Genomic DNA, 25,521 nt, shown 5'->3' on the forward strand with positions numbered 1-25,521 from the left:
CTGGTGCGGGCGGCTATTGCGCCCCCTTGGGACTGCGCCCGGAGCGGTGGCACCGCCCGCACCGGCCTCGTTACGGCTCTGCTCCAGGGTTGGCTATAAGGAGACTGGTACCATACTGTAATTGTGTTATATTAAAACTTGTAGTGTTATAGATTTAACCCTTTCATAAAAGTACCATAGCTTTGTTGCTGTATTAATGTTAATAAACTTAAGTATTTTTTTGTTTTGATTTACAAAGCCCAAAATGGCAGTGCTGAATCAGCTTTCATCCCACTGAGCATCTCGATTTGCATAAGTGCACCTAGCTTTCCACCAAAACGCACAGGTTTACAAAGCAGGGTGGTGGCATTTTTGAAAAAGGAAAACTATGCATAGCCTGAGGGGAGGGGTTGGGCATATTAAGGTTGAAATAACTGAATGTCCAGAAAAGAAGTCTGAAGTAATGAAGGTTTACTTCAAAATAAATGATAAATAAAAGCAGGATGTAAATCATTCCTCTTTCAAAATTAGATTATTCATCTCTTGTCGGCTTCAATCCAAAAGCTTTCCACTCCATTATTCATGATATTCTAACATGTACATTCCTATTTCTAAGAAAACACAAGATATCATCTCTTAAAGGAGTAACCTTCAGTGACAGGATGGACCGCCTATGCCACCCTGTCTGTTGTTGCTGGGAACCGGTTGGGCTTACTTTGCCACCGTTCCCTTTCGTTATCCCAAATGCGCCCTCTTGCTGCAGTAGGAGGGGCTTACAAATGCTGCCACCACTGAACTCCTTACCGGCATCCAGAACCGGGTTTCTTCTGGATAACTGGCAGTGCGAGTGTACCCCGTTACTGGTGTACTTGGGCTGGTACTTTTGTCCTCTTACTATGGATCAGGGATGCTGTGGATGGAGCCTATCCTATCCTAGTCTATCACACTGACCAGGGCTGCAGGGTAGCAGGCAGAGCGGTGGTACCGGAAAAGCTGGGAGCAAACATCAGAAACAGCCGGGAACGGATTAGATTTTTGGTCTAATCTGTCGGTCACAGGATTTTCAGCATGGAAGATATTTTCAAGCCAGTCTAAGAAGCAAATGATGTTTATTTGCAGTCACACTGATTGGAGGTACCAGTGCTAAGGTCAGATGAAATCAGAAGAACAATTTTTCAAATCAAGCCAGTGCTTTTTATACAGTTTGGACACAGCCTCAAAGGGTAAGCCAGCCCCCTTGAAGTCTGAGCTATTTCTTAGAATCAGGATGTCATGTGTTTACACAAACATGGATTTACAAGCATTGCAAAGCTAACAATATTTACGCTTATCTGTGATATCTTAAAAACCTTGCTGTGATTTCCTGCATCCTATTTCAGAGCCAGGAAGTCTACTAGCAAGTCAAAATGTCTAATTAACATGAACTTAGCATGAGTCCTTTCTTCCAACAGTTGCAGAATACACATTTCAAAAGAAATGTACAAACCCCAAACAAGTCATTTCCCCACATCACAATACACACAAGGCTTTCTAAACAAAGGCTCATTTTATCAGATATATACATCAGAAATAAGGCATTTCCTTTAGCAAGGTTAAAACAGAAAAAACAAATTTTCTACCCTGATCTCAGAAAAAACGATTTCCTATATCAAAATATACACAATATAAAAAATAAGTGCATTGGCAATTATATAAATATAATTTCCTTTAAATAAATTTATACCATAAGTTATCTATAAGTGATCCAGTCACACCTTCTATTCTCATAATCAGGATGCATCAGGTACACCCTGGTCCTCGATCTTCATTGGTTGATTCCATTTCAAATTCAAGGAATAACTCATCTTACTTCATTTGAGTATGAGAATACTGAAATCTATTTTCATTGTGCCAGCCCTTGTCCATATTAATATGTCGAACCAGATCAGATACTTAATGCAATCCCTCTGGTTGCTATAGGATTACAACTCAGCACAATAGTTAGAACATACAAGTTTCTGGTTAAGCTGTGAATGTCAGATTCTAGTATTGCAGTGGAATCCTTCTATTCTAATACACTTTGATACATATACATTTATATTGATTTCTAATACAAATGACTTCTTATATATTGTATCTGATTTAATAGCTATGCAAAAACACACTTTTTATATTGCTAGTTATTAGCTTCAGATATCTTCCAACCTTATAATTGCTTTAACAGGCAGAGTGAGGGCAATTCTTGCATCGTACTGAGTAGGTGACCTCTGAGCTGGATATCATCCGATACATTAAACAGGGCCCACATTGTGCCTTCCAGTTGTATTTGAGCAATGAAAAACATTTCTAAGCATACTTTGCCCAACATAAGAGAAAAGATTCAAACACACAAAAGCCCGACATGTAATAAGGCCAATTCCGATGTCCCCTCAATGTTATTATTAATTTAAGCCTGTATGAGGCTAACACAAGGAGCATATTAGAAGAAAAAAGGAAACGTTCAGGGGCGCACACAGGGGGGGTTTGGTTCTCCGCGAACGAACGGGCGCTAAACATTGCCCCAACACAGCAGCGCTGTACTGTTCAGCAGCCGCAGCTCTGTCAAAGAAGCGTCCACGGCGGATGCTACTACAATACAGCACTGCTGCGGACGCTTCTTTGACAGCGCCGCGGCTGCTGTACAATTCAGCATTGCCGAAATGCATGTGCAGCAGCTCTCTCTCTCTCTCTCTATAGATTATTTTTTTTTTGGGGGGGGGGTAACCCCCCCTTAAAAATCCTGCGTTTGCCCCTGACATTCTATTTACTGAACAGTGTGGTTATAGAGTGGCGGGAGGGTGTACTTTGATGTGACGCTTACACTTTTGCTCAGTGCGCCTCCTGAGATTTTTCCGCCTTGCAAAAAGTCGCGGCGCACTTCTAGATCGCAGAGATGTCACCAAAAACTATAGGAGTGAATCACATAAGCACACTGATACAAATCCAAAGAGAATTTGTGTGCACATCAAGTGCCCCCCCTCCCACCCCCCATAAATTCGGTCAGTCACCTTCATACACTTTGCATTGCACAGAACTGTCATAGTTGTCATGAGCAGTGTAGATATAACTACTTTCTATAGCATACAGAGTAACTCTCCAGCTGGTGTATGTCTACATATCACAACCAAACTCTGGCAAGGCAGCCTGTGGCTCTCCTCCTGGTGTTAAAATACAAAGTCCCATAATTCTCTGCCAGTACATGCTGGGACTAGTAGTTCCACCTCAGCTCGAAAGCTACAGGTTGTCCAAGTCAAATATAGGTCACATTTTCTGTAGTGATTGCGCTTTGCGCTTTTTTCCGCATGAGCCAAAAATAAACATTGAACCAGGAAGGTTTGAAAAGACCTGTAACACGCACCTACTTTTCACAACACTGTTGTGTAACAATGGAAACAGAACGGGATGGGAGTGTCTCCCAATTAATGTAAATGAGGATGATGTGGGGAAGCAGGTTGCAGGTAACAGCCAGAGCGCACAGCTGAAAAGCGCAGGTGTACGGCCGCGGCCGGTGGGCTCCTGTGACCGAGAAGAGATGATTCAGCCCAGGAAGCTGGTTGGCCGATGCCCGGTGCTCTTCTTGTTGGCTTTGTGCTTTGATGTCCTGGGGCTCAGCCTTATCCTGACCGGCATATTTGCCGACTTTCAGTTGGACGGTCGGAGTTTTGGAGAGTTCATCATTTACAGCGGTGGGATCTTGCTCTTCTTCAGTCTCCTCTGGTGGCTGAGCTGGTATTCCTTCAACCTGGAGGTCTCCATGGATGACTTGATGAAGGACATTCCCGTTGTACCTAGAAGGAACAATCTGGTGCAATTGGCTAGGAAGTTCTCAGAGAGGTTTTCCAAAAGGAAGAAAGGGGTGACCAGACAAACCTCATCAGTTCATGCGCCCTCCACTCCCAACCTGCCTAGTGAGCCTCAAACCCCTTCTGTGTTCGTTAACATTGGCTTCAACAGTCAGCTGGAAACACCGACGTATGAGCAGAAATACGTGGAACTCAGTACTGTCAGCAGTTTGAATGGACTTCGTGGGGAGACCGTGGGAGCCCTGGTGATGGTGGACAGGCTGGTGTAACTGGCTGGATTGAAAAGTAAGAGTCTCATGTTAAAAAAGAGAAGGGGAAAACAAATCACACAAGTCAGTAATTGTTCAGCTTAGAGTCTTTATACCAGTAATACAAGTAAACTGCACAAGGTTTGTGGATGATGTGTAAGAGCAAATAATTGTGAAACTGGATTCCAGTATTTGAAGTACAAGGTTTATTATGTCCTGCAGGCCAGAGGCATTGCATACAACAGAAGTGGCTTGTTTTATATTTGTTTGACCATAGCAAGTAAACAATGATAACCACCCTCCTACCCCAGGAAGTGTCAAGACCTTCTGGAATGTTAGTGCATGAAGTAATTGTTATCTGTCTCTTGTCTGTCCTTCTTTTTTTTTTCTTTTTTAATTATTTTTGTTTTTCTATTTTCTCTGAGTTCTTTGCCCCTGCCATTTTTTTTTTTACATTTTATGGACAAAAGTCCACTATGTGCAGGAAACCCTTATATACTCTGTTATTTATTGTTACTTTTAAATACTATTGACCTGACCTATGCAATAAACAAATATTGCACATATATGTCAATGCAACAGTGCCACTAGTGGACAGATTATCACGAAAGAGTTTTTTTGTTTTTCTTTAAAGGAAAGCATTTCAGTATAAAAATATAATGTAATCTCAGAAGATGTCCACAAATCAACAGATTCTATGTAATATATGGCTCGTTGCAAGAACAGATTATCATTTTATTTCTTTATGACTGTTAATCTGCACAGAACATTAATTTTACTATATTTGCATAAATCTGCATGAAAGCTGCCATTTGTATTGCTTCTATAGATCTAAATGAAACATTACTTCCTAATGGTGGGATTTGTTAAACGCAATAAGTTTTAAACCTAGAAGCTTTCAGACTTGGGGAGTACTCTCATCTTACCCTAATTTCAACCCTTAAAGGGATTTTCTACTTTAAATGGTATTTTCCTCAAATAGCACTTGCTCTTAAGTCTGTCTAGAGCAGGAGAGATTAGGGGACATTGCTTGTGAATTCAAACTGACTGCTGATTGGTGGAGCAGTTATAAAGATTGATTAGCCATCCCAAATAATTTAAATACAAATATAATCAATGGCTAATCCTAAAAGAGTCTAACGCTCATTGCACATTTTATTTCTATATGCGGAAACAAAAACATATATATATGTAACTGAACATTTATTTCATTTAGAAATCTTGCAAGTGATATGCACGGATGATCATCATCATCACCATTTATTTATATAGCGCCACTGATGAAAAGGGACCACTAGATTTCCTTTCAATCAAATCTAGTACGACCGGATCAGATGTTCATTGATCAGAATGACCGTTTAAGGGGAACATACTGAAGTGTATGTACCCAATTTGACGCACCAGATCTGCTCTTTTGTTATCAGCTCTAGTGTTGTTTTTTTTTATGTTTTTTAACTCTACTATTGCTGTGTGTTTCTTCATGGACAGCAAAACCAACAGTGACACCAGCAGATCATTTTAAAAATAAAACAAGTATTATAGATGTAACAAAATAATATTGTGATTCTTATGTCTTCTCCAATTGAATACACCTGGCTGACCTCTTAAATTTAACATTTGCCCAACATTAAGGTCACATTTACATCTCTGCAGTGCTTTGTCATGTAAAAACATTGTTCTATCTGGCAATAGATTCAAGGACACCCCAATTTTATTGCAGTTAGCATGCATTTTCCCACAGGCACTCCAGATGTAGGCAAGCCCTAAAAAATGCATAGTGAACAGTTTTATCTAAAGAAAAACTAATCCCCACTTAGAAATGCTGTTTGGCTAATACCTTATATAGATGAAGCGATCTTAATATGTAATATTGCATTATCTTGCCATGTTTAAAAGGCCAAGGTGTTTGCTTGTATTCAATAAGCAAAAACAAACACATGTGGCTCTATACCGGAGACAAACAAGCTGACTGTGCATATAAATAGATGACACAGGGAGTGTGTAATCAGGTCAGGTTAAACTGCTTCTAGGAATATGTCATAAGTTTCATTAAATGATATAAAAATAACGTGTGGAAACAACACACTGTGCACCCTCCCAGCCCATATTAACCAGTTATGTCACATTATTGGCTTCTCTCCAGCTCAAAATGATCAAGGGATTAAAATGTTAATTTTTTTTAAAAAAAGTAATTGAATCTTGCTTTGTATCCTGTAGTAGCAAAGCATGGCTTCATTGGTTATTATGCTTTTTGCATTTTTACTTATTGTATGCATTAGCCATGCAGAAGAAATTTAACCTGTGAGTAAAAACATCCACACAAATGGCAATTATCCTAAATATTGTTAAAAAAAAATTTAATTTTTTTTTGTTTTTTTTGTTTACTTTTTGCTGGTGTCTAAGGAGTATAAGAAGAACAGAATGTTACTTCTTGTGGTTGCACCATGTATCAGATCCGCCAGGGTTCCGTGGCTGTTATGGTCCCACACCGCATTACTCTTTCCTTACTGCTGAGCAGGTGTCAATGCCCCTCCCACCTGAACTTTATGTTCTAACAGGTAGAAAGCTAAAAAGAGAAAGCCGTGCGGAGTTGGACCATGGCAGGGAATTCCTGAGGATCCAGCAACCACAGTAAGTACCATTTTGTTCTCTTTAAATTAACCAACTAGTTGAACGTGACTAAACGTTTTTAGTTTTAGGTGGAGTTATCCTTTTACATCTGTGTAATTTTTGAATGGTGAAACTTTAAACATTTAACACATCTAAGACTAATCTTGGCAGCACAGTTTACCAAAACTTTTAACCGTTTTTCTGCTGACCGGTGTTATTTCAGGTAATTGGAGAAGGACAAATGGCGTTCCACTACACATAATATAATAGGGAAGAGTATGATCACTGTAGACCTCCAAGTCTGACATCAATGGTAGGGAAATTAATGGAATTGCTTGAAATCACTAACATTTTGGTTGGTTGGTGATTTTGGCATTTGATATAATAGATCACAATTAATTCAGAAACTGAAATAACTGAACTTTAATCAGATCTAGTGAAATGGATAAAGGTTTGGTTACAGGACAGTAGACAGTGTTGTAGTCTGTGGTGTAAGCTCAGATGAAGGGGGAGTACCTTAGGGATCGGTCCTGGATAGGGTTGTATGATGTCCCAGAAAACTCTGTTCACTACATTTTTGGACAAACTTCAGCTCATGTGTGTTGAATTGTGACACATTTTATTCTGTTTAGAGAATGGGGATGGTGGAGATTTGTTGAACTCTCCTGTGACAGGATGGACCGCCTATGCCACCCTGTCGATGCTGGAAACCGGCTGGGCTTATTTTGCCACCATCCCATTTCGTGATTACGAATATGCCCCTCCTGTCACAGTAGGAGGAGCCTGCTGCCACCACTGGGCTCCATTATGGCGCCCAGAACCACGTTCCTTCTGGGTAACTGTCGCTGCTAGTGTACTCCCGTACCGGTACACTTGGGCTGGTACCCCTTACTGCTTACTATGGATCAGGGTGCTGTTGATCGATACCCCTGGCCTATCACACTGGCCAGCTGCTAGATAGTGGCAGTGCGAAGGTACTGGAGAGCTGGGTCCAAACCTCAGAAACAGCCAGAGGACAGATTAGATTTAGGGTCTAATCTGTATGTCACAGGATTACAGTTATATTGAAGAAGTTGTCAAGCAGGGTCTTGAAGCAGAGTGATGTTTATTGCTCAGGTGCACTGACAAGGACAGTTCCACTGATTAAAGGTATCAGTAGTCAGGTCAGATGGAACATCAGAATGATACATTACATGCTCAAACAGCTCACCTTTTATACAGTTTGGACACGGCCTCCAAGGGGAGGCCAGCCCCCTTGAAGTCTGAGCTATTTTTAGAATCAGGATGTCATGTGTTTACACAAACTTGGATTCACATGCTTTGCAAAGCCAACAATATTTACACTTCTCTCTGAAATTCTAGAAATGCTGTGATGACCTACCTTCAATGTTGGACCTTCACACATAAAAAAATCTAATTAACGTATGGGGCCTTTCTTCAGACAGTTCAGAATACACATTCCCACAGAAAGACACAAACTCCAAATGAGCCATTTCCCCACATCACAATACACAAAAGACTTCCACCCACAAAGGCTTATTGTATCAGATATATACCTTAAGAAATAATACATTTCCTTTAGAAAGGTTAAAACAAAAAAAACACATTTTCCCCCCAGGTCTCAGAAATTAAAGATTTCCCTTACCAAAATATGCACAATATCAAAAATAAGTGCATGTGCAATTATATAAATAATATTTGCTTTAAATAAATTTATACCTTAAGTTATTTATAAGTGATCCAGTCTTAACTCCTCACTGGCATCGGCACCATTCCTGATTCCACAGGGCCAGTGCTGTTTAAAGTGAAAAATAATTAATGAAGAGGCCTATGTTTTTAATGGGGCCTGTTCAGCAGATAATCACATATTCAAACGCACCCTCCTCCTATTAAAAAAAAAAACTGTCCTTATATCCAGTGCCCTGAATAAAATACATAATTTAAAATCCTACAGCAAGACTGGTGATGGAGTTATAGTTTCAGGTAATGTACAGATAAGCTGTCAGAAAGACCAGTAGAATACTTGGTTGTATAGGAATTTGTATTAATGGCACATACTTGCCTACCTTCTACTTTTCCCCTTCCGGGAGACACCATAGAGGAGGTGATTGTGGAATATCGCGAAATGCGTCACTTTGGGCAGGGCCAAAATAATGCGATTTGCGGTGAATGTCTTCATCGAGGCCTCTCTTCTGCAGGATGCGGGAGAAAGGCCTGCTCTCTTCTGTGAGTCCAGGAGACCTACCCGAAATGTGAGTTTCCCGGACATACCGGGAGAATGGACAAGTATAAAATAGCAGGAAGAAGTATGTTCTATAGGAAGTTTGGTAAGACCTCACTTTGAGTACTGTGTATAGATCTGGAGGATTTAACTCCAAAAAGTCCTTAATAGAAAAAATTGAAAGAAGGGCTACTAAAATTGTGCATAAGCTGCAAAACATAACGTATCAGGAAATATCCAAATATATCAATGGTATTAATGTTCAGGAAGGCATTATTTCTTCCAATGAGAGGATGTCTAGGACATATTTTGAATTTGGGAGGCAGAGAAGAGGTCTATAAGGTAACCTAAAAAAGTTGTTTTTTTTTTTTATTTATTTTTAAATGTTGATAGATACATGGAGTAGTCTCACAGTAGTTGTGGTGGGGGTTGGCACACAAAAATGATTTAAAAAAAAATAAATTCATTGGATAATATATTGTTAGAGCTGAGACAAAAAACACCCCACAAAAACACGTACAGATTAGACATCACCTGCAGATTATAAACTGCTTTCAGAATATGCATCTGAAATTCATTAATCTTCTATAGAACACTATGAAATGTGATGTCACGGACTGATTGGATGCCAGCAAGCATTTCTGATTGGTCTCCCATCTCCCTATGGAGCAGAGTTACGCCTAATCTGATGGTATATTAGTGATGTACAATCCTTCAGTTCCAGTTTTCTGGCTAACTCTCTGTGTGGTGGGCAAACAAGTACTGTAATCTGCAACAGTCAATAAGAGCATTTGTAAATGCAACTGGAAACATGGACAGCTGGTAATTCACCATCCACGCTCTTTAATCACGTGTCCTTTTCATGCCTTGTGAAATCTAATTAACGTACTTGCCAGTTATTAGCATCCCAAAATCTCGCTGGCTGCCGAACTCAGTTCGCTTGCTAATAGTCTGTAAAATGAACTTAATGAAGGTAAGCTGTCCTGTTAAGACTCATTGTTCTGACCTGTAATTAGTAATCGATGTGAACTCTGGGGATCCATTTACAGATTTCTTCCTCGGTGGAAACTGTAGAAGGTATATTCACTTCACTTTGTTGTAAAATTTTCGGTGCAGCATTTTTGTAGACGTTTGTGTTAACGTTAAGTGGATGATACTTTGCTGCATTCTGTAAATTAAATACATCCTCACATAATAGTAGAACAGTAACCTAGACAAATATGTGTGTATACGAAGCAATGACTTTCAAGTACACCTGCATAAATGAGGGACACCAAGCATATTGAAAGCAAGGCCTTCCACAGAGGTGTATTCATTCAGCAACTGACATGCCTGCATGGTCAGGGTCACACATAAATAAGCTGGACTGCCCTAGTTACCTATAGCTATAGCTAATGTTCCATGAGCAGTAGTGTCTGAGACATGCCTCCCACCACTGAAATGGAATAAAATTAGCCCTGCCCTGATCCACACAAACCCCACCCAGAAACGCCCACTTTTGGACAAAACGCCACCCGGTTTTGGAAGCCCCACTACTTTCACCGCCCTTGAATCAGGACTGTTGTATGGTGATGTCGGCATGGAAAAACCTAATCGGCAAGTTACATTTAGTATGACATACCGAAATTTTAGCTACAATTTCCTAAACTGGGATAGTTTCTTTTCTTGCCTTAATTTAGGGGTAAATGCTATTCCAAATATTTATGGTCTGAGCCTGTTGTATCATTGTACCATATCTTGAATTTGTTTTGGTATTGAGAAATGCAGCCTCCATATTACAAAGACTCTATGCCATGGTGCATACTGACCATTGTAGCTGCATATGATGATCTCCTTTAAATTTTCAATGCTTGAAAAATAAATGGTTAATAAAGGGAAACGTTTGCAGCACTGTATTCATATACCATCTAGTGATCCATATTGGAACTTTGCAAACAACTGATTACTGTAAACGTACATTTAGATGTTGCTTGAGAGCTTCAATGCCAAGGAAAGGATAAAAATGTAAACAATATATCATAAAAGTAAGGTGAAGTTGTTGCTTGAAAGCAGCATTGCAAAATAAACGGCTAAGTGATCTATAATATATATCGTACAATGGTTGAAGTGGAAATTTAGAAGGGTTTAAACATGTCCACACATGTAGGTAATCGGTGGTCTCTTTAATGTTTTCATCTAAATACCGTTTTTGTTTATTTGGATTTTTTATCTGCCTGTGTGGACACCTGGGGGTAAATTTATCAAGCTGCGGATTTGAAAAAGTAGAGATTCTAGCTATCATTTTGTAGCATGTACTAACTATATAATAACTAGAATCTGATTGGCAACATCTCCACTTTTTCAAACCCGCAGCTTGATAAATTTATCTCCTGGTGTAGAAGGTAGTTTATGTAGTCAGCCCTGCCTCCCCGCATTTCATATCAAGAAGAATAAAATAATTATGACACAGATCAACCCTATTACTTGCTCCATTTTGCCAAAGCCATGCCACCATAACAGTCAGCAACACCCATTGTTGATAACAAAAGATGGAGCTGTTGTACTAAAAATTGTCTGTTGCGAAGTATTCTGTATTTAGGCCATCAAACAACCCAATCCTACCATTTGTTTTGTGGGACTAAGCCAATTTTCAGACTCAAAACGGGTGATGCTTCATTAAGTGGGGTTAGATTTTCACTATGGGCATGGTTTGCTTGAATTGGGGCAAGTCTTATTTTTGATGTAGTCCAAGCCTGGCCATTCTGCGGTTCTCCACGTGAAACTACAAGTCCCAGCATGCTTTGCCAGTAGATAGCCAGCCGATAGCTGGCAGGGCATGCTGGGACTTTGTGTTGGCCAGGTCTGATTTCTAGTCCCTGACTTGCAGATCTCAAAAGGGACTAGGTTACTATGGTGAAATGCACAGCGAGTACTTGAGTTGACTGACATTGTGGTTGTAACACCACATTGAAATCTTATACACCTGGGGCGTTTTCATCATCATCACAATTTATTTTTATAGCGCCACTAATTCCGCAGCGCTGTACAGAGAACTCATTCACATCAGTCCCTGCTCCGTTGGGGCTTACAGTCTAAATTCCCTAACACATACACACACACACACAAACACACACAGATTGGGGTCAATTTGTTAGCAGCCAATTAACCTACCAGTATGTTTTTTTTTTTTGGCGTGTGGGAGGAAACCGGAGCACCCGGAGGAAACCCACGCAAACACAGGGAGAACATACAAACTCCTCACAGATAAGGCCATGGTCGGGAATTTAACTCATGACCCCAGTGCTGTAAGGCAGAAGTGCTAACCACTAAGCCACCGTGCTGCCCCCAGGGGCGGGCTGGGCAGCGGGGCATAGGCCCCCCGGGCCGCTCAGTGTAACCGCTGTTTGGGCCGGCCGTGGATGCAATTTTTCCTGAATAGCAGCGGCGCACAGGCGGCCGCATCACATGACACGCGATGCGGCCGAGTCATTGATGATGCGGTAGCATTGTGTCTCAAGTGATGCGGCCGCTTGTGCTGCCCCCCGGGCTGAAAATTGCCAGCCCACGCCTGGCTGCCCCGTTTTAACGTAACCTCATATTCAAAGGCCATTCAAACTGAAATGTTTAGCTGCCCACTGCAAACAGGTCGGCCAATTGCTTGGGTCAATCTTCTGCAAGGTTTTGTTTTTTAGCATCTACTTGCTTGGCCCAATTTATTATATAAAGAAGTCTTTTATCATTGTATACAATGTCTTTAAAAAGTGGCAGATACATTATTGTGATCTTGTATAATAATCTCTGAATGTGTTTGTGCTTAGGTCTTGAAGATCGGTGAATCATGGAAAAAATTTCAAGAAGTTCCCCGATCACTGGACATGTTCATCAAGACAGCAACCGGTTCCCTGCCGACTTCATCCTTTTCTCCAATACCTTTTTACCTCATCGGTGGTTTAAACCATTGTTTTATCAGATGGACGTCGACAAGACTTTCAAAAACTTCATACAATGTACAGACACTATTTATATGTGGTCACGCACTGGATATTTTAAGTGTTAATGGGAGGGGGGTTTCTTTTCCATTCTGGTGACATTTTTCTTTTTGTCTTCAACTTTTTTACTCCTATGGAGCCCCCTCCAGCCAACTGTGGATGCCAGAATGTTTTTTGTTTTTTTTTTGTTTGTTTTTGTGTTTTTTACAAGTTTTACAAGTATATGTCTGTTATATTGAAATAATTTCTTTTTGTTTTCGTGGGGCCTTTTTTTTGGGATTGTATTTTTGTATTTAATATAAAAAGGGATTTCCTGTCTTTTAAGAAATGAGAGTATCAAACTATTCGTGACATGCAAAGAATTTCAAACTGTATCTTTTTACAGGGTTTTCCTTCTTCACACTCAAATATGCAATAAATATTGATGAATATAACAGGAATTCCTGCCTATTAGTCATAGATAAAATATTTTTAAATACTTTTATGCAAAGTGTGAAAAAAAGTAAACATTTGTTTACCATTTAAGAGGGTCTGCCCCTGGGGGAACGTGTGTGTGTGTAATTAATTTGCTGAATAACCATAGAAATTTAAAAATACACTTACATTTTGTTTTTTTTTTAAAGTGTAAACGGCCGCCATCTCTGCACACATGCAGCACGGTGGATTAGTGGTTAACACTTCTGCCTCACAGCACTGGGGTCATGGGTTAGATTCCCATCATGGCATTGTCTGCGTGGAGTTTATATATTCTCCCCGTGTTTGCGTGGTTTTCCTCCGGGTGCTCCGGTTTCCTCCCACACTCCAAAAACATGCTGGTAGGTTAATTGGCTGCTATCAAGTTGACCTTAGTCTCTCTCTGTCTGTGTGTGTTTGTTTGGGGATTTTAGAATGTAAGCTCCAATGGGACAGGAACTGTTGTGAGTGAGTTCTCTGTACAGCGCTGCGGAATTAGTGGCGATATAAAAATAGATGATGATGATAAGCGCATGTGAAGTTGAATTGAAATCTCATATACTTGTTAAATGAGCTTCCCTATACAAAGGTACGAGGGGCACTGGTGAATCATATCAGAAGTGGTTACCCTTTGTTGTACATGGAGAAGCAAGAAAAGCCATTTTGCAGGTGTTTTGCCCGCAGTAAGACTTTTAGCCCATGGGCACGGTTTAGGATGTTACAATGTAACAATACAGCGTTAAAGGATACTGTACATTACTTTACAGTAATTAAGCCCAACTTATTTATTGTTTTATTTATTGACTTCAATTAAAAATAAATAAATTAAAAAACCTTCCATCTACAGCATTAGGCTGTATCTCTGGGGGTTACAGGCTAAAGATATAGAATGTTTAAATGTATAGCTCTGAAAGCCAATAAAATAATAATGCTCTTTCATTTTACTGTGAGATGTTGTAGCAGTACTTTGTATCTTGTGCTTTTAGTGACTCGTTGTGTATTACATTTCCCTTTGTGGGCTTGTTCACACATGCGCTGGGAAAATCGATAAAAAAAAACAAATGAAAACTAAACAGTCATTAAATTATGAGAAAAGGTTAGATAGTTTAGGCATGTTTACTTTGAAAAAGAGGCGTCTAATAGGAGATATGTTTACTATGTTCAAATACAAGACAGAGCACTTTCATGGGAACTTTTTAACCCAAGGACTGTACACACAACACATGGGGAACCCCTTAAGGTTAGAGGTAACAAAGTTTCCAACCAGCAAAGGAAAGGGTTCTTTACAGTAAGGGCAGTCAAGATATGGAATTCACTGCCAGGGAAGGTTGTGATGGAAGATTTAATTGATATGTTTAAGAAAGGGTTAGACAAATCTTCAGCAGAAAAGGTTACCCAGGGATAAGACCGTTAATTAAAATGAAGGTCAGTAGTGGATCCAGGGAAATAAAACTGCAATATTGGGTCAGGATCGATTTTCCTGATTGATCCAGATGAAGCAACTTTTTTTTCTGCCACTTTGTTTCAATCTTAAATATGAGAGGGAACGTAGGAAATCCAAAACAGGTTGAAGTTGATGGACTGGTCCCTTTTTTTTTTTTTTTTTTTTTTTTTTTTTTTTCTCTAAGTTACTATGTTACGTGTGCAGAATAGAATGGCCTATTCTATAATTTTTACTGAAGAATTTAAATGTTAGAACACACTGGTGGAAGACATCCGTTAACATTGCCCGACGTGAATAAACTACTGCTTAAGGATTACATGTGCGTGTATAGTACATTGTTGGGGAAGCTTAAAGGAAAGGTGGTAAGAAATACTTTGCAAGAGCATGTCCAGTAGGTACGAAGTAAGGCCCCTTACCCACTGGTTTCAACAATTATGCTTTTGCTAGCATTTTTAACACTTGTAAGAGCATATAATATGTGTGTGTTAGTGTATGGTCCAATATAAGACCAGTGGAACAAGTCCCAATATATTTGATCAAATTGAGTACTTGCAAAGTCTGTATATATGGACAATGAAGAAACCCCACACCAAGTCCAGATTGTATCGGCATTACCACTGATAATAAGGAAACCAGCCCATTCCTTCCTTCGATCACCACCATGCTACGTGTTTTGACGGGAAACTTCTACAGGCAATCGTATCCCTTTGCCTGTAGAAGAGATATTGTTACCTCTTGAAGCCGTAGAAGAGACCTCCCTTGCCTATTGGTACAAATGAAGCCACACCCACTTGTGCTTGCACCTACGGTTCTTCCCCACAATGGGGGAGAGTCTTTCGGACTCTTACTCTTATTCCCTGTGGCCCAGGCAATCTTGAAAACAATCTTTTAAAGTATTTGCTTTAATATATTTGTTTGTACCTGTCCTCCATTTTAGTTTAATTATTCTTACAAAATACATTAAACCGCTTATCCGTTGACATATTTTACCTTCACCAGGGTTACCCCTACAAGAGTTAACTTACCACCATAAAATAAAGACACAAAGACTTGTTTTGGCGTAATGAAAGGTCAGAAATTTATTGAAAGATAAATATGTTGAGAAGAGGTGGCAAATATAAACAGACCAATCGGCCCCCAGGCCACAGCCCTAAATTGTAATCTCTGTTCCAATTATTTGGACACATCTAGGAGTTAAATGCCAATCTTCCCCATTTGGCTCATTAGCTGAGGCCCGCCTGCCTAAGCGGAGCACCATAACCCCGAAGGGTTATTCACACTAATTGCCCAATCCCTTTAGGGGAGAGTGCCTAGCACGCCTCAAATGTGACCAAATTGGTCGCTGATTGGGCTGCTTACCGCCACAGCTAGGTTCCCGAAACTAGGAACCTAAGCCCGCCACCAACTGAGCTCTCATAACCAAACAAGAGAACTAAAAATCTGCTCCACAAAATAAGACACCCCAGTCTCCTACAAGTGCACCTCATCTGATCTATAAACCAGCGTAAAATGGGCTTTGATTGCCGGATCGCTGATAAACTTACCCCTTACTTCCAAAAATATTTTCCACACTGCCCAGTTAACCTTCCCGCAGGCCTTTTCCATATGAGCCGGTCTATCCGCTCCCCTCCTCTCCAATTAATTCTAGGGATGATGCCTGACCAAATGAGGAACATACCTTTTAAACACTTTGACCCCCACCTACCCACAACCATAAAATTCTGCTCCGAAACACCCTCCTCAGTCGCTAGTGTTGCCACTCCAATTCTAAAAGAATGAGTTCCATAATCTGCCTAATTCAATCCGAACCTAGCAACACAGTTCTTAAGGACAGCGGAAAACTAGAACTTCGTAAGAGGGTACCCATCACGGTGCCTAAGCCAATTACCACCAGGGGCAGGGATCATACCTCTGTACAACCTTGTTAGCTCAACTGTGCAAACTGCAATATCCTGATTGCGATGCAAGTTAATCCACCACCCTCTACCAAATGGGTCAGTCTTCGATCTATGAATCTTACGAGCTATGCTATGGTTCTTAACCATGACTTTCTCATGAAGTAACCAAGACCCAATTACAAATTTAGAAGAAGCCACCAACTCACTTAATCTGAAAGCTCCAAAAAAGGCCATTGAACAAGCCACCCAAAACAAAGCAGCCACAAACACATCGTTAGCAACTACCGAAATAATATTTAAAGACCAGCTAACAATCCCTTATCAATATACCTATGTCTATCGTCCAAAGCCTAGCCAATCCCCATAAGGCCTCACGAACCAACACATGCTTAGTAACATCTTGACTACCGTTAAGTTGCAGAAAAAAAGTAATGCCTGACAGAGCCGATACCATATACTGCTTTGATTTACTCGCCTGAAAACAATGCCTCGCAAAAGAGAGGATGCGCTGCTGATCAGTCTTACCTCCAGCCCCCCTTGGTGAACAAAAACCCTTCCCAGGACAACCTAGCCACCTGATATTTCTTCAAGGTGCACGACACCACTGAATGTTTTGCAAACTCTTCTATACCGGCCTTATAACCTGCCAGACAAAATCAGGGCATGAAACACCAACATCATTAGCATCAGGGGCTAGCGAACAAAACTTCTGCTAATGAAATCTAGACAAAGCATCCGCAAACCCATTAGCAGACCAAGGCACATGCCTTGTCCTAAAGATAATGTGAAACGTTAAGCATTTATCAACCAAATGTCTCAATAACCCCAAAGTCTGATTATTGATAGCATGCACAACCCCCATATTATCACACCAGAAAGTTATGCATCTATTGCTAAGGCGATTACCCCACAATTCCATTGCCACAATAATTGGGAACAATTCCAACAACAAGAGATTTCTTGTGAGACCCTGCTGCCACCAAGAAAGGGGCCACAATGCCGCGTACCACTCCCCGTCCAGTTAAGACCCACCCAGAAGAGTCAGCCGTATCCCTGAACAGTCGAATCTCAACATTATTGGCGGCAGGCGAAGTCCACAAGCCAAATCCATTAAAATTCTCAAAGAACAGGCGCCACATAGCCAATTCGTCCCTAATCTCCCTGGATAACCATACAAAATGACAGACTTTCGTAAGACCAACTGTAGCGCTCACCAACCTTCGACAAAAAACCCTACCCATGTGGATAACATGACAAGCAAAATTAAGCAGTGCAAGCAGTAATTGAACTTGCTTTAACTGTATCTTACACTTACCCTAAAACGAGTCAATCACACCATTTAACTTAGTCACTTTCTCCATAGGAAGCCTACAGCACCCCGCTGTAGTAACAATTTGCATACCCAGGCCTGACAATTTCTTGGCCGGACCTTCCGCCGCCATTGAAATTCCCATGACTCTAACCAATGACTGAGCGGAAGACAACAAATCCTGGCATACAATGAACCACTTGGGCCAATGAACAAGAAATCATCCAGGTAATGGGCCACACCCTGGTGCCTCAACCCAGCAACAATACACCAATGAAGAAGCTGCTAAAACACAAAAAATGGACGAGACACCGAACAACCCACAGGCAAACATTTATCCACATAATAACCACCCGTCAAACGAAAACTCATGTATCTAACGGAATATGGATGCAAAGGCAGAAGCCTAAATGATGAGTCAATATCCAGTCTCGCCAGCAGCGCACCAGCCCCGCAACGCTGTACTATCAACAAGATGTCTTCAAAGGATTAATACAGCACCGAGCACTCAGATTCTGCAATTGCATCATTCACGGACATACCATATGGGTGAGACAGATGCTGGATCAATTTACCCACTTTCTTCTTCGGTACCACACCCACCGGGGAAATAACCACCCTGAATCAGTGGAACAGAAAAAGAGTACCATACATTCTACCCAACAACACCTCCTTACTCACTTTCCCCTGCTCAATCAATGCAACTCCAGAGCTGATTTCAAATTTCTGGAATTTTATTCTTGTTTTGTTTTAGAACCAACATATACTGTTCCGCTTACTGGCCATTTAACCCCATACATAAAACGATCCTATAGAAATTCTGAGGCTGACCTATTGGGGTACCAACCCAACCATTTACTTAGTTACAACAAAACAATAAACAATGAAAAAGGCCTTAACGAGCAGGAGCTCCTGCGGTGGGTCTGTCAGTGGTAATTGGACCGCTCCTCCTAGGGCATTCTCTTCAGGGATGCCGTCCTCCACACGCGGCACAGGCATGCTTAAACCTACAGGCTGCACCTCTGTCACAATGACCTCCGTAGTAGGCAAAACATTTACCACGAAAGGGCTGACCATAAGTATTGGGGAGTTGTCTCTGCCCCTCACACTCACATCACTCACTCCCGATCTAGGTTGAGTAACCTCTATCCACACCTCCACGTCCTTACAGCCCATATCCATCACCAACAGACCATCCTGCTTTCTGCGAAATGCTTCATCATATCTCCTCCACATGTTGCTTCTAGAGTGAGTATACGTCCCTTAGATCAAGTATATGTCTTTGATAACATTCATGTGCTCCTCCGGCCCGCTCTCTAGGTAACAAGCCGCAAACACCATGCAGCCCTCCAAACTATTGGAAAAACTTCTATAGGCCTCCTCACCCACGCCAGAGCGTGACCTTGCTGCTGCCAAAGCATCCTTTGCCTTGCTAGTGATGGCAAACATATCCCCAAATCGTACCGTACGGATCTAACCACGCACCTTACCTCTAATGCCGCGCAGGACGGCTGTACATCCCTACATTGCAAGTGATGGCACAGATACCACCAATTCTCCCGTGCGGATCTGACCACGCACCTTACCTCTAATGTCCCGCAGGACTACTGTACATCCTTACATTGCAAGTGACGGCACACATATCAATCCTCCCGTGCAGATCTGACCACGCACCTTACCTCTGATGTCCCTCAGGACAGCTGTATTAGAACAGCGCACCACATCGTCAGCCGGTACTCTGCCCAGGGAGCTGTCACTTGCTACCCCGGCCCGGCGGTGGGTACCGCCCTTCTCCAGCAGCCTTTCAACCCTTGCGCCCACACTTCTGAACCTCACTCTCAGAGGAAGAAGAGCCTGAATCAGAGCTAACACCAGACACCACTGGCATGCTCACCGGCTGCTCTATGTTCATCACCAGCCACCCGCAATGACGGCCCCGGAGCAGACGTGGATGCGGCTTCCGCAAAGAAGCGCGCCTGGCCTGTGTCCTAATGCCATACGCCTTTCCGAACCTTTAGAGGAGAAAACAGAAAGAGAGCTCCCTGGACCAGGAGCCGTGATCCCTGCAACCAATGACAGTGCTGAATTATGTTCTAACGAACCGGGTTCAGTAACCACAATCGGACTTTGCTTGATAAACCACATCAGTTAAATTTGACGCAACCGTGCAGAGAGTGACTCGAGAACCTGCTAGGGAGGACCCATGACCCTGCCCTGAACCTGGACCACCAGCCACTATCTGCACGTTGCGAGTACCCAATGGCACTGAAGGGGTTAACGCAGATACCTGTGCATCCTCAGACCCCAAACAACTGAAGAAACCGAACTGTGGAAGCACAAGCACCTTGTGAATAAACCGAGATTACTAGGACAGGTAGGGACAGAGAAGTAGGGACCATAAGCAGAAGGGGAGGGGATAGCAAGGAGGAAGCCCAAAAGGTGGTCAAGAAATTGTGTAAGGAAAAGGAGGGAGGCTCTGGCTATGTGGGACCCTGGCAGAACTAATGCTCTGCCATGGAAAGGAGGGAGGAGAGAAGGGCGTGTGACTAGGATCCTGTCTCGTGGACCAAAGAGGAATGTAGCCAGAAAAATGGGGGCAGGACTTGACTAGGTGACCTGGAGCAAAATTGGTGGCGTACCTTATGGCTGAGTCACTGCCTATCGCCGGTGGAAGACCAGGTTGGGGAGGATGTGGACACCATCAGGTGTAGTGGGTTGGAACCTACAGAACAAGGGGCCAAATTGCATGGGTGGGCAGTAGCCGTTGGGGTGGAGGAGGGAAGAGATAAAGAGGAGGAAAGGGGAATAGAATAATGGGGGAGCGGTGGAGGGAAAGGAGGAAAAAGAGAGGGGGACAAAAGATGAACCACAAGTGCAGGGTAGGGGGAGGGGACTGTTAATGTAGGGTGAAGGGGTTATAAATGGCCTGAAAAGAGCTGGGAATATTGGAGGAAGGGTGGGAGATAGCAGGACTGTAAGACACCTGGGAAACAACACTGGGGGGTCACCTAACATAATGCCCTGTGCCCCTAACTCACCAGGCACAGGCTGTGACCCCCCCCCCCCCCAGAAGCCAAAGGGGGTTAGGAAGGGGCAGGGAGATTATAGATGTAAAACAGTTTTATTTACTACATCCCCCCCAGCCACGTTGACTGACTGGTGTTTAGGGGGGTAATAAGGGCCCCCAAATCATTGGTGGCAGCGGGGGAAATCGCAGATGCTCCGGGAGTGCCCGCACCTAAAATGACTGCCGCTACACCAGCATCCGTCTGCGCATGTGCGGCCGGGCGAAACTGCCACTGCGCATGTGCAGAGACTTTTGTAGCCACTCAGGCCACGGCAGTTCCCCCTCGCTTGACCGATACCTGGCAAGCAAGGGGGACGGAGGACCCTTCCAGCAGCGAGTCCTGAACCTGGACATGCCGATAAGAATGTCTGGGGGGAAGATGAGAAGCCTCTAAGAGGCGATGGGGGGGACTTGTGAACGGAGGAGGGTGGACTTGTGAGAGGTGGGGGGGGGACTTGTGAGAGGTGGGGGGAGGGAAAAAGAGGTAAAAGAGGAATGGAGAAGTAAATAAAGCAAGGGGTAAAAAGAAGACAAAACGGAGGGGAAGATGCAAAAGAAGAAGCAAACAGGAAAGAAACACAGATGAGAGAATAGACAGGAAAATAATATACAAACAATAGAAAAAACACTTGCACCATATATACTCACCAGATCAGCAGGGCAGGATATACTCACCAGAAACTCTCCAGACGGCAAGAGGAAGTTTACTGCTCTACCTATACCTTATAATTCTTCCCAGATATAATCCTTCCCCCATCATTCACCCCGTTTGGCTGACTCTCGTCCCACTCCACCCAGCTAAATAAACTCTTGCTATACCCAATACTTTTCTCTTACATGCACCCTCAGCGTTTATGTTACTTCGGGCTAATTCCAGCCCTCTGTTTTCCTTCTTTATCTTTGTATCTTAAGTCTGTCTCCTCACTCCATCTCTGCAATCCCTCTCTTTGTACCAGTGTCAGAGCCAGGAGAAGACCTTTAGAGGTTTCCGTAACTCAACAGGATGAGATTTATGGCAATTTTCCTGAGCAGTCTGACAGATTGGACACTATCTCTCATATATGCTTATGCCTAAAAGGCTGACAAAGCTATTAGCAACATTAATGTACTAGGAATTTAGAGTGTGCAGATGAATATGATGCTTTAAGTGCCTGGAAGTCTGTAAACAATAGAAACCGTATTCTTCATTTTAGCTTTGCAAGTGTGAATTCTGCCTCTTGTGAGCTAAAATCTCAGGGTGGATTTTGTATCAATCATTGGGGGAAATTCAATTGACCGCGCACTATTACCATTAGTACGGTAATTTTAACAGAGCTGCAAACGAAAAGCAGCGTTGAAGTTACCGTGGCAGCGGCACTATTACCGCGGCAATAGTGCACGGGCGGCGTTCTCATGAACAACGCGATTAATTGAGTTCCCACCATTAAATCTGAATCTTCCTTGAAAAATGGGTTTTGATGGAATCTTGCATTCAGTGCACCCCTAATTTTTAATAAAGACTAATTAGAAAATTGTTTTGGGTGGAGTTATCATTTAAATGTAAATAATCTCTCTGATGTTGGCATGCATTGGAATATTCCAAGCCAGATACATTACAGAAAGGAAATAATAACGCAGGGATTGATTAACATGTTAAGAGATGAACTGGGGGAAAAAGAGAACCACCTTCCTGTAACAGAAGCGATGGTCCAATCAGAATAAGGGAAGTTAAAATACAAACAAACATTATAATTCAAATATGTGGATTTATACTCTTTGTTTGAAGAGTATGTAGCAAATTGTTAAGCACCTCACTACTTCTTTCATGGCTACTTAAGGCATACTTATAGGCCCATAGTAGAGAATACACGTTGTAGCATGTGTGCTTGAAATGGTCATATATGTATGCCTTTTGTTAAATGATTAGATTGAGATGAACAATAACTATATCTGGATGCTGTACAGCTTTGATTATTGAGATCGTTATTGTGAGTTGTCCATATAGGTATATCTTGTTATGTACCAATCAGTGCATACTACATTCTGAAGACGTTTGAAAGACAATTTAAAAAAATTTCTCTGCTGGAAAAGAAAAGTATTTTGAAAGAAAATCCTGGTTTATTTGGTGACATTCCTTGATAAGCCTGAAATAAAAGCCTGCACAGTGACGTGATATGGTACAACTCCATGGTCTAAATAGGTGAACTGAACCTATGGACTTGTCCATTTGTTTTACACTGGCCATAATGGGTTGTACACTTTAGCTTCAGAGTGGAAATCTAAAGTGTGCATATATATATATATATATATATATATATATATATATATATATACACACAGTGTGTGTGTGTGTGTGTGTGTGTGTGTGTGTGTGTGTGTGTCTGTATATATATATATATATATATATATATAAATATATATAACTACATTTAAGAAATGTATGCATGGCACGTTGGTAACTAAATGAGACTTTAATGAGAATATATATTTGTACATGTGTTTACAATTAATCTTGTATACACATGGATACCGGAGGAAATAGATGACATATAGAGCATGTAAAGAACGTTTGGTATGCAAACATCACTATATTTCCATGTGCTTAAATTGTATACTTACACAACAGAGCACATAGAATACAACATTATAGATTAAATATGCACACGCACCAAGGCCCCTCTGTTGGAGTAATAATCGTCAGGATGGTTGGACAAATGATCGTGAGTATGTACACACTTTAGACTTTAGACGTCATTGTCCCATCATTGATAGTGATTTTTAGGAAGTTTAGAAAGTCAAACGATCCAATGTGTTTTGGTACAATAAAACATGATCGTGGGAGCGTACACACTCTTTCCATATGTGACCAAATGGTTATTTAAGTGTGACCGGCACAATAATTGCACCAGCGTGCACCCAGATTAAGAGTTCAAATGCAATATCTTTATCCAATCAGCGTGCTCCATTTTGGAGTTTCCTATGTGCATGGGAACTTTGGAGGATAAATAAAGTGACATAATGTTAATATTGGTTATAAATGTATTATTATTGTTACTTTTATGCAGTACAAATGTAACTTACTACATTTGTTTCATCATGACAAACTGCAGATGAGAATCCAAACACCTGATCTGTACGCTGGAGAATGACTAACGTGATCGTGGATTTGTTTCCAAATCTGGCTTTTGTTTTTTATTATCTTCAGGTAGCTAAATATTTGTGTCTGCACACATTGTTTTGTTATTTTGTTCTGCTGAGGTTTTAAAATGTTTTTGTAGTGACGGAATGTTGTAGAACACTTTTTGTTATATCGTGTGTAACCACGCCTGGAGGCAGAGTCACAAACAAAATGTGACACAATCAAATGTGTTGTTTTTCCTTGTTGCTTCCTGTTATTACTAACCAAGCATGTCTACACTAATGATTATAAACATGTGAACATATCCACACACACACATCATTAGTCAAATTCAACAGATCACACAGTTCAGTGGGCCAGCCCATTAAACATTGCAATAGCAAAAAGTTTCCTGTTGCCCATAACTGCACACAGCAGCTGCTGTAATAATCAGATAATAGTATTTACCGCCCAGCCTGATGGCAATCCTAACAATCAATATGGGCAATTATTGGGCTAAGTGGGAGGGGAGGGGGGGAGTTCAGGGGGGGGGGGGGAATCCCTACATCAGTTTCTGGCCTGAAATAAATGGGTAATATGGGCATCTTTATAAAATAATATAGATACAGATCCAAAAAATTGCTATGAAATGGTCCAAGCCTTTCTGGTGTTATGGCTTTTTCTCAGTCTGCCCTATTCCTAAAAGGGTATCAGCCAATGATAACACTTCTATCACTAGTGGGCGGTGTGATTCGCCGGTTTTCACCGGCTCTTTGACAAGTACTATAAAATGTTTTTTAATAAAGTTGCGTTTGTTTGAATTTTTCTTTTTCACCCTGCAGATGCGGTAGCCAATAGGCATAACTGCAGAGAGTGCTCTAGCACAGTTAAACCCAATGTTTTTTTGTATTTTTTTTATACATTGCAGCAAGAAAGGATTTTTTTCCTGGCAATAAAATCCAGATCGCCGGAGAAATGTACCTATTGATAAATAGGATCCTATGGGGTAGATTTATCAAACCTAGTATTAAACCTTTTAAAAAGGAAAAGCGGAAGTATTGTTCATAGCAACCAATCAGATACTAGCTATCATTTTCTAGACTACTAGATAAATGATAGCTAGAACCTCATTGGTGATTATGGGCAACACCTCCGTTTCTCCTTGTTTAGAAGGTTTGAAAAATCTACCCCAATGTCCTGATTCTGTCCATGTATTGAGATGTCTGCTCTGTGTCTCACACTAGAGGGAGACGTTAGTCTGATATGTTACTTCTCAACATCGGTATGCATAATTTATTGCATGTCACGAGACTTCTGCTTACATGTCTCACTATGCATATCTAGATCATTTTTCTTTGTAAAGGATCCTGATATTACAAACTATAGAAGACAATTTGTTCTACTAA

General features: G+C 41.5%; 1 protein-coding gene across 1 annotated transcript; it reads left to right on the forward strand.

Annotated features, from left to right (window-relative positions):
• The first annotated feature begins 3,196 nt into the window (after window positions 1-3,196).
• Window positions 3,197-13,275, forward strand: LOC142095429 (uncharacterized). Its single transcript, XM_075178374.1, has 2 exons — window positions 3,197-4,085; window positions 12,677-13,275. The coding sequence occupies exon 1, from the start codon at window positions 3,197-3,199 to the stop codon at window positions 4,067-4,069; it is 873 nt and encodes a 290-aa protein (XP_075034475.1). The 3' UTR covers window positions 4,070-4,085; window positions 12,677-13,275.
• The last annotated feature ends 12,246 nt before the right edge of the window (window positions 13,276-25,521 follow it).

This window comes from Mixophyes fleayi, chromosome 6, assembly GCF_038048845.1.
Source record: "Mixophyes fleayi isolate aMixFle1 chromosome 6, aMixFle1.hap1, whole genome shotgun sequence".
NCBI classification, from domain to species: Eukaryota; Metazoa; Chordata; class Amphibia; order Anura; family Limnodynastidae; genus Mixophyes; species Mixophyes fleayi.

What these genes read in the sequence shown, in the direction of transcription:
- LOC142095429 (XM_075178374.1), top strand. Translation starts at nt 3,197, where the DNA reads ATGCTGGGACTAGTAGTTCCACCTCAGCTCGAAAGCTACAGGTTGTCC.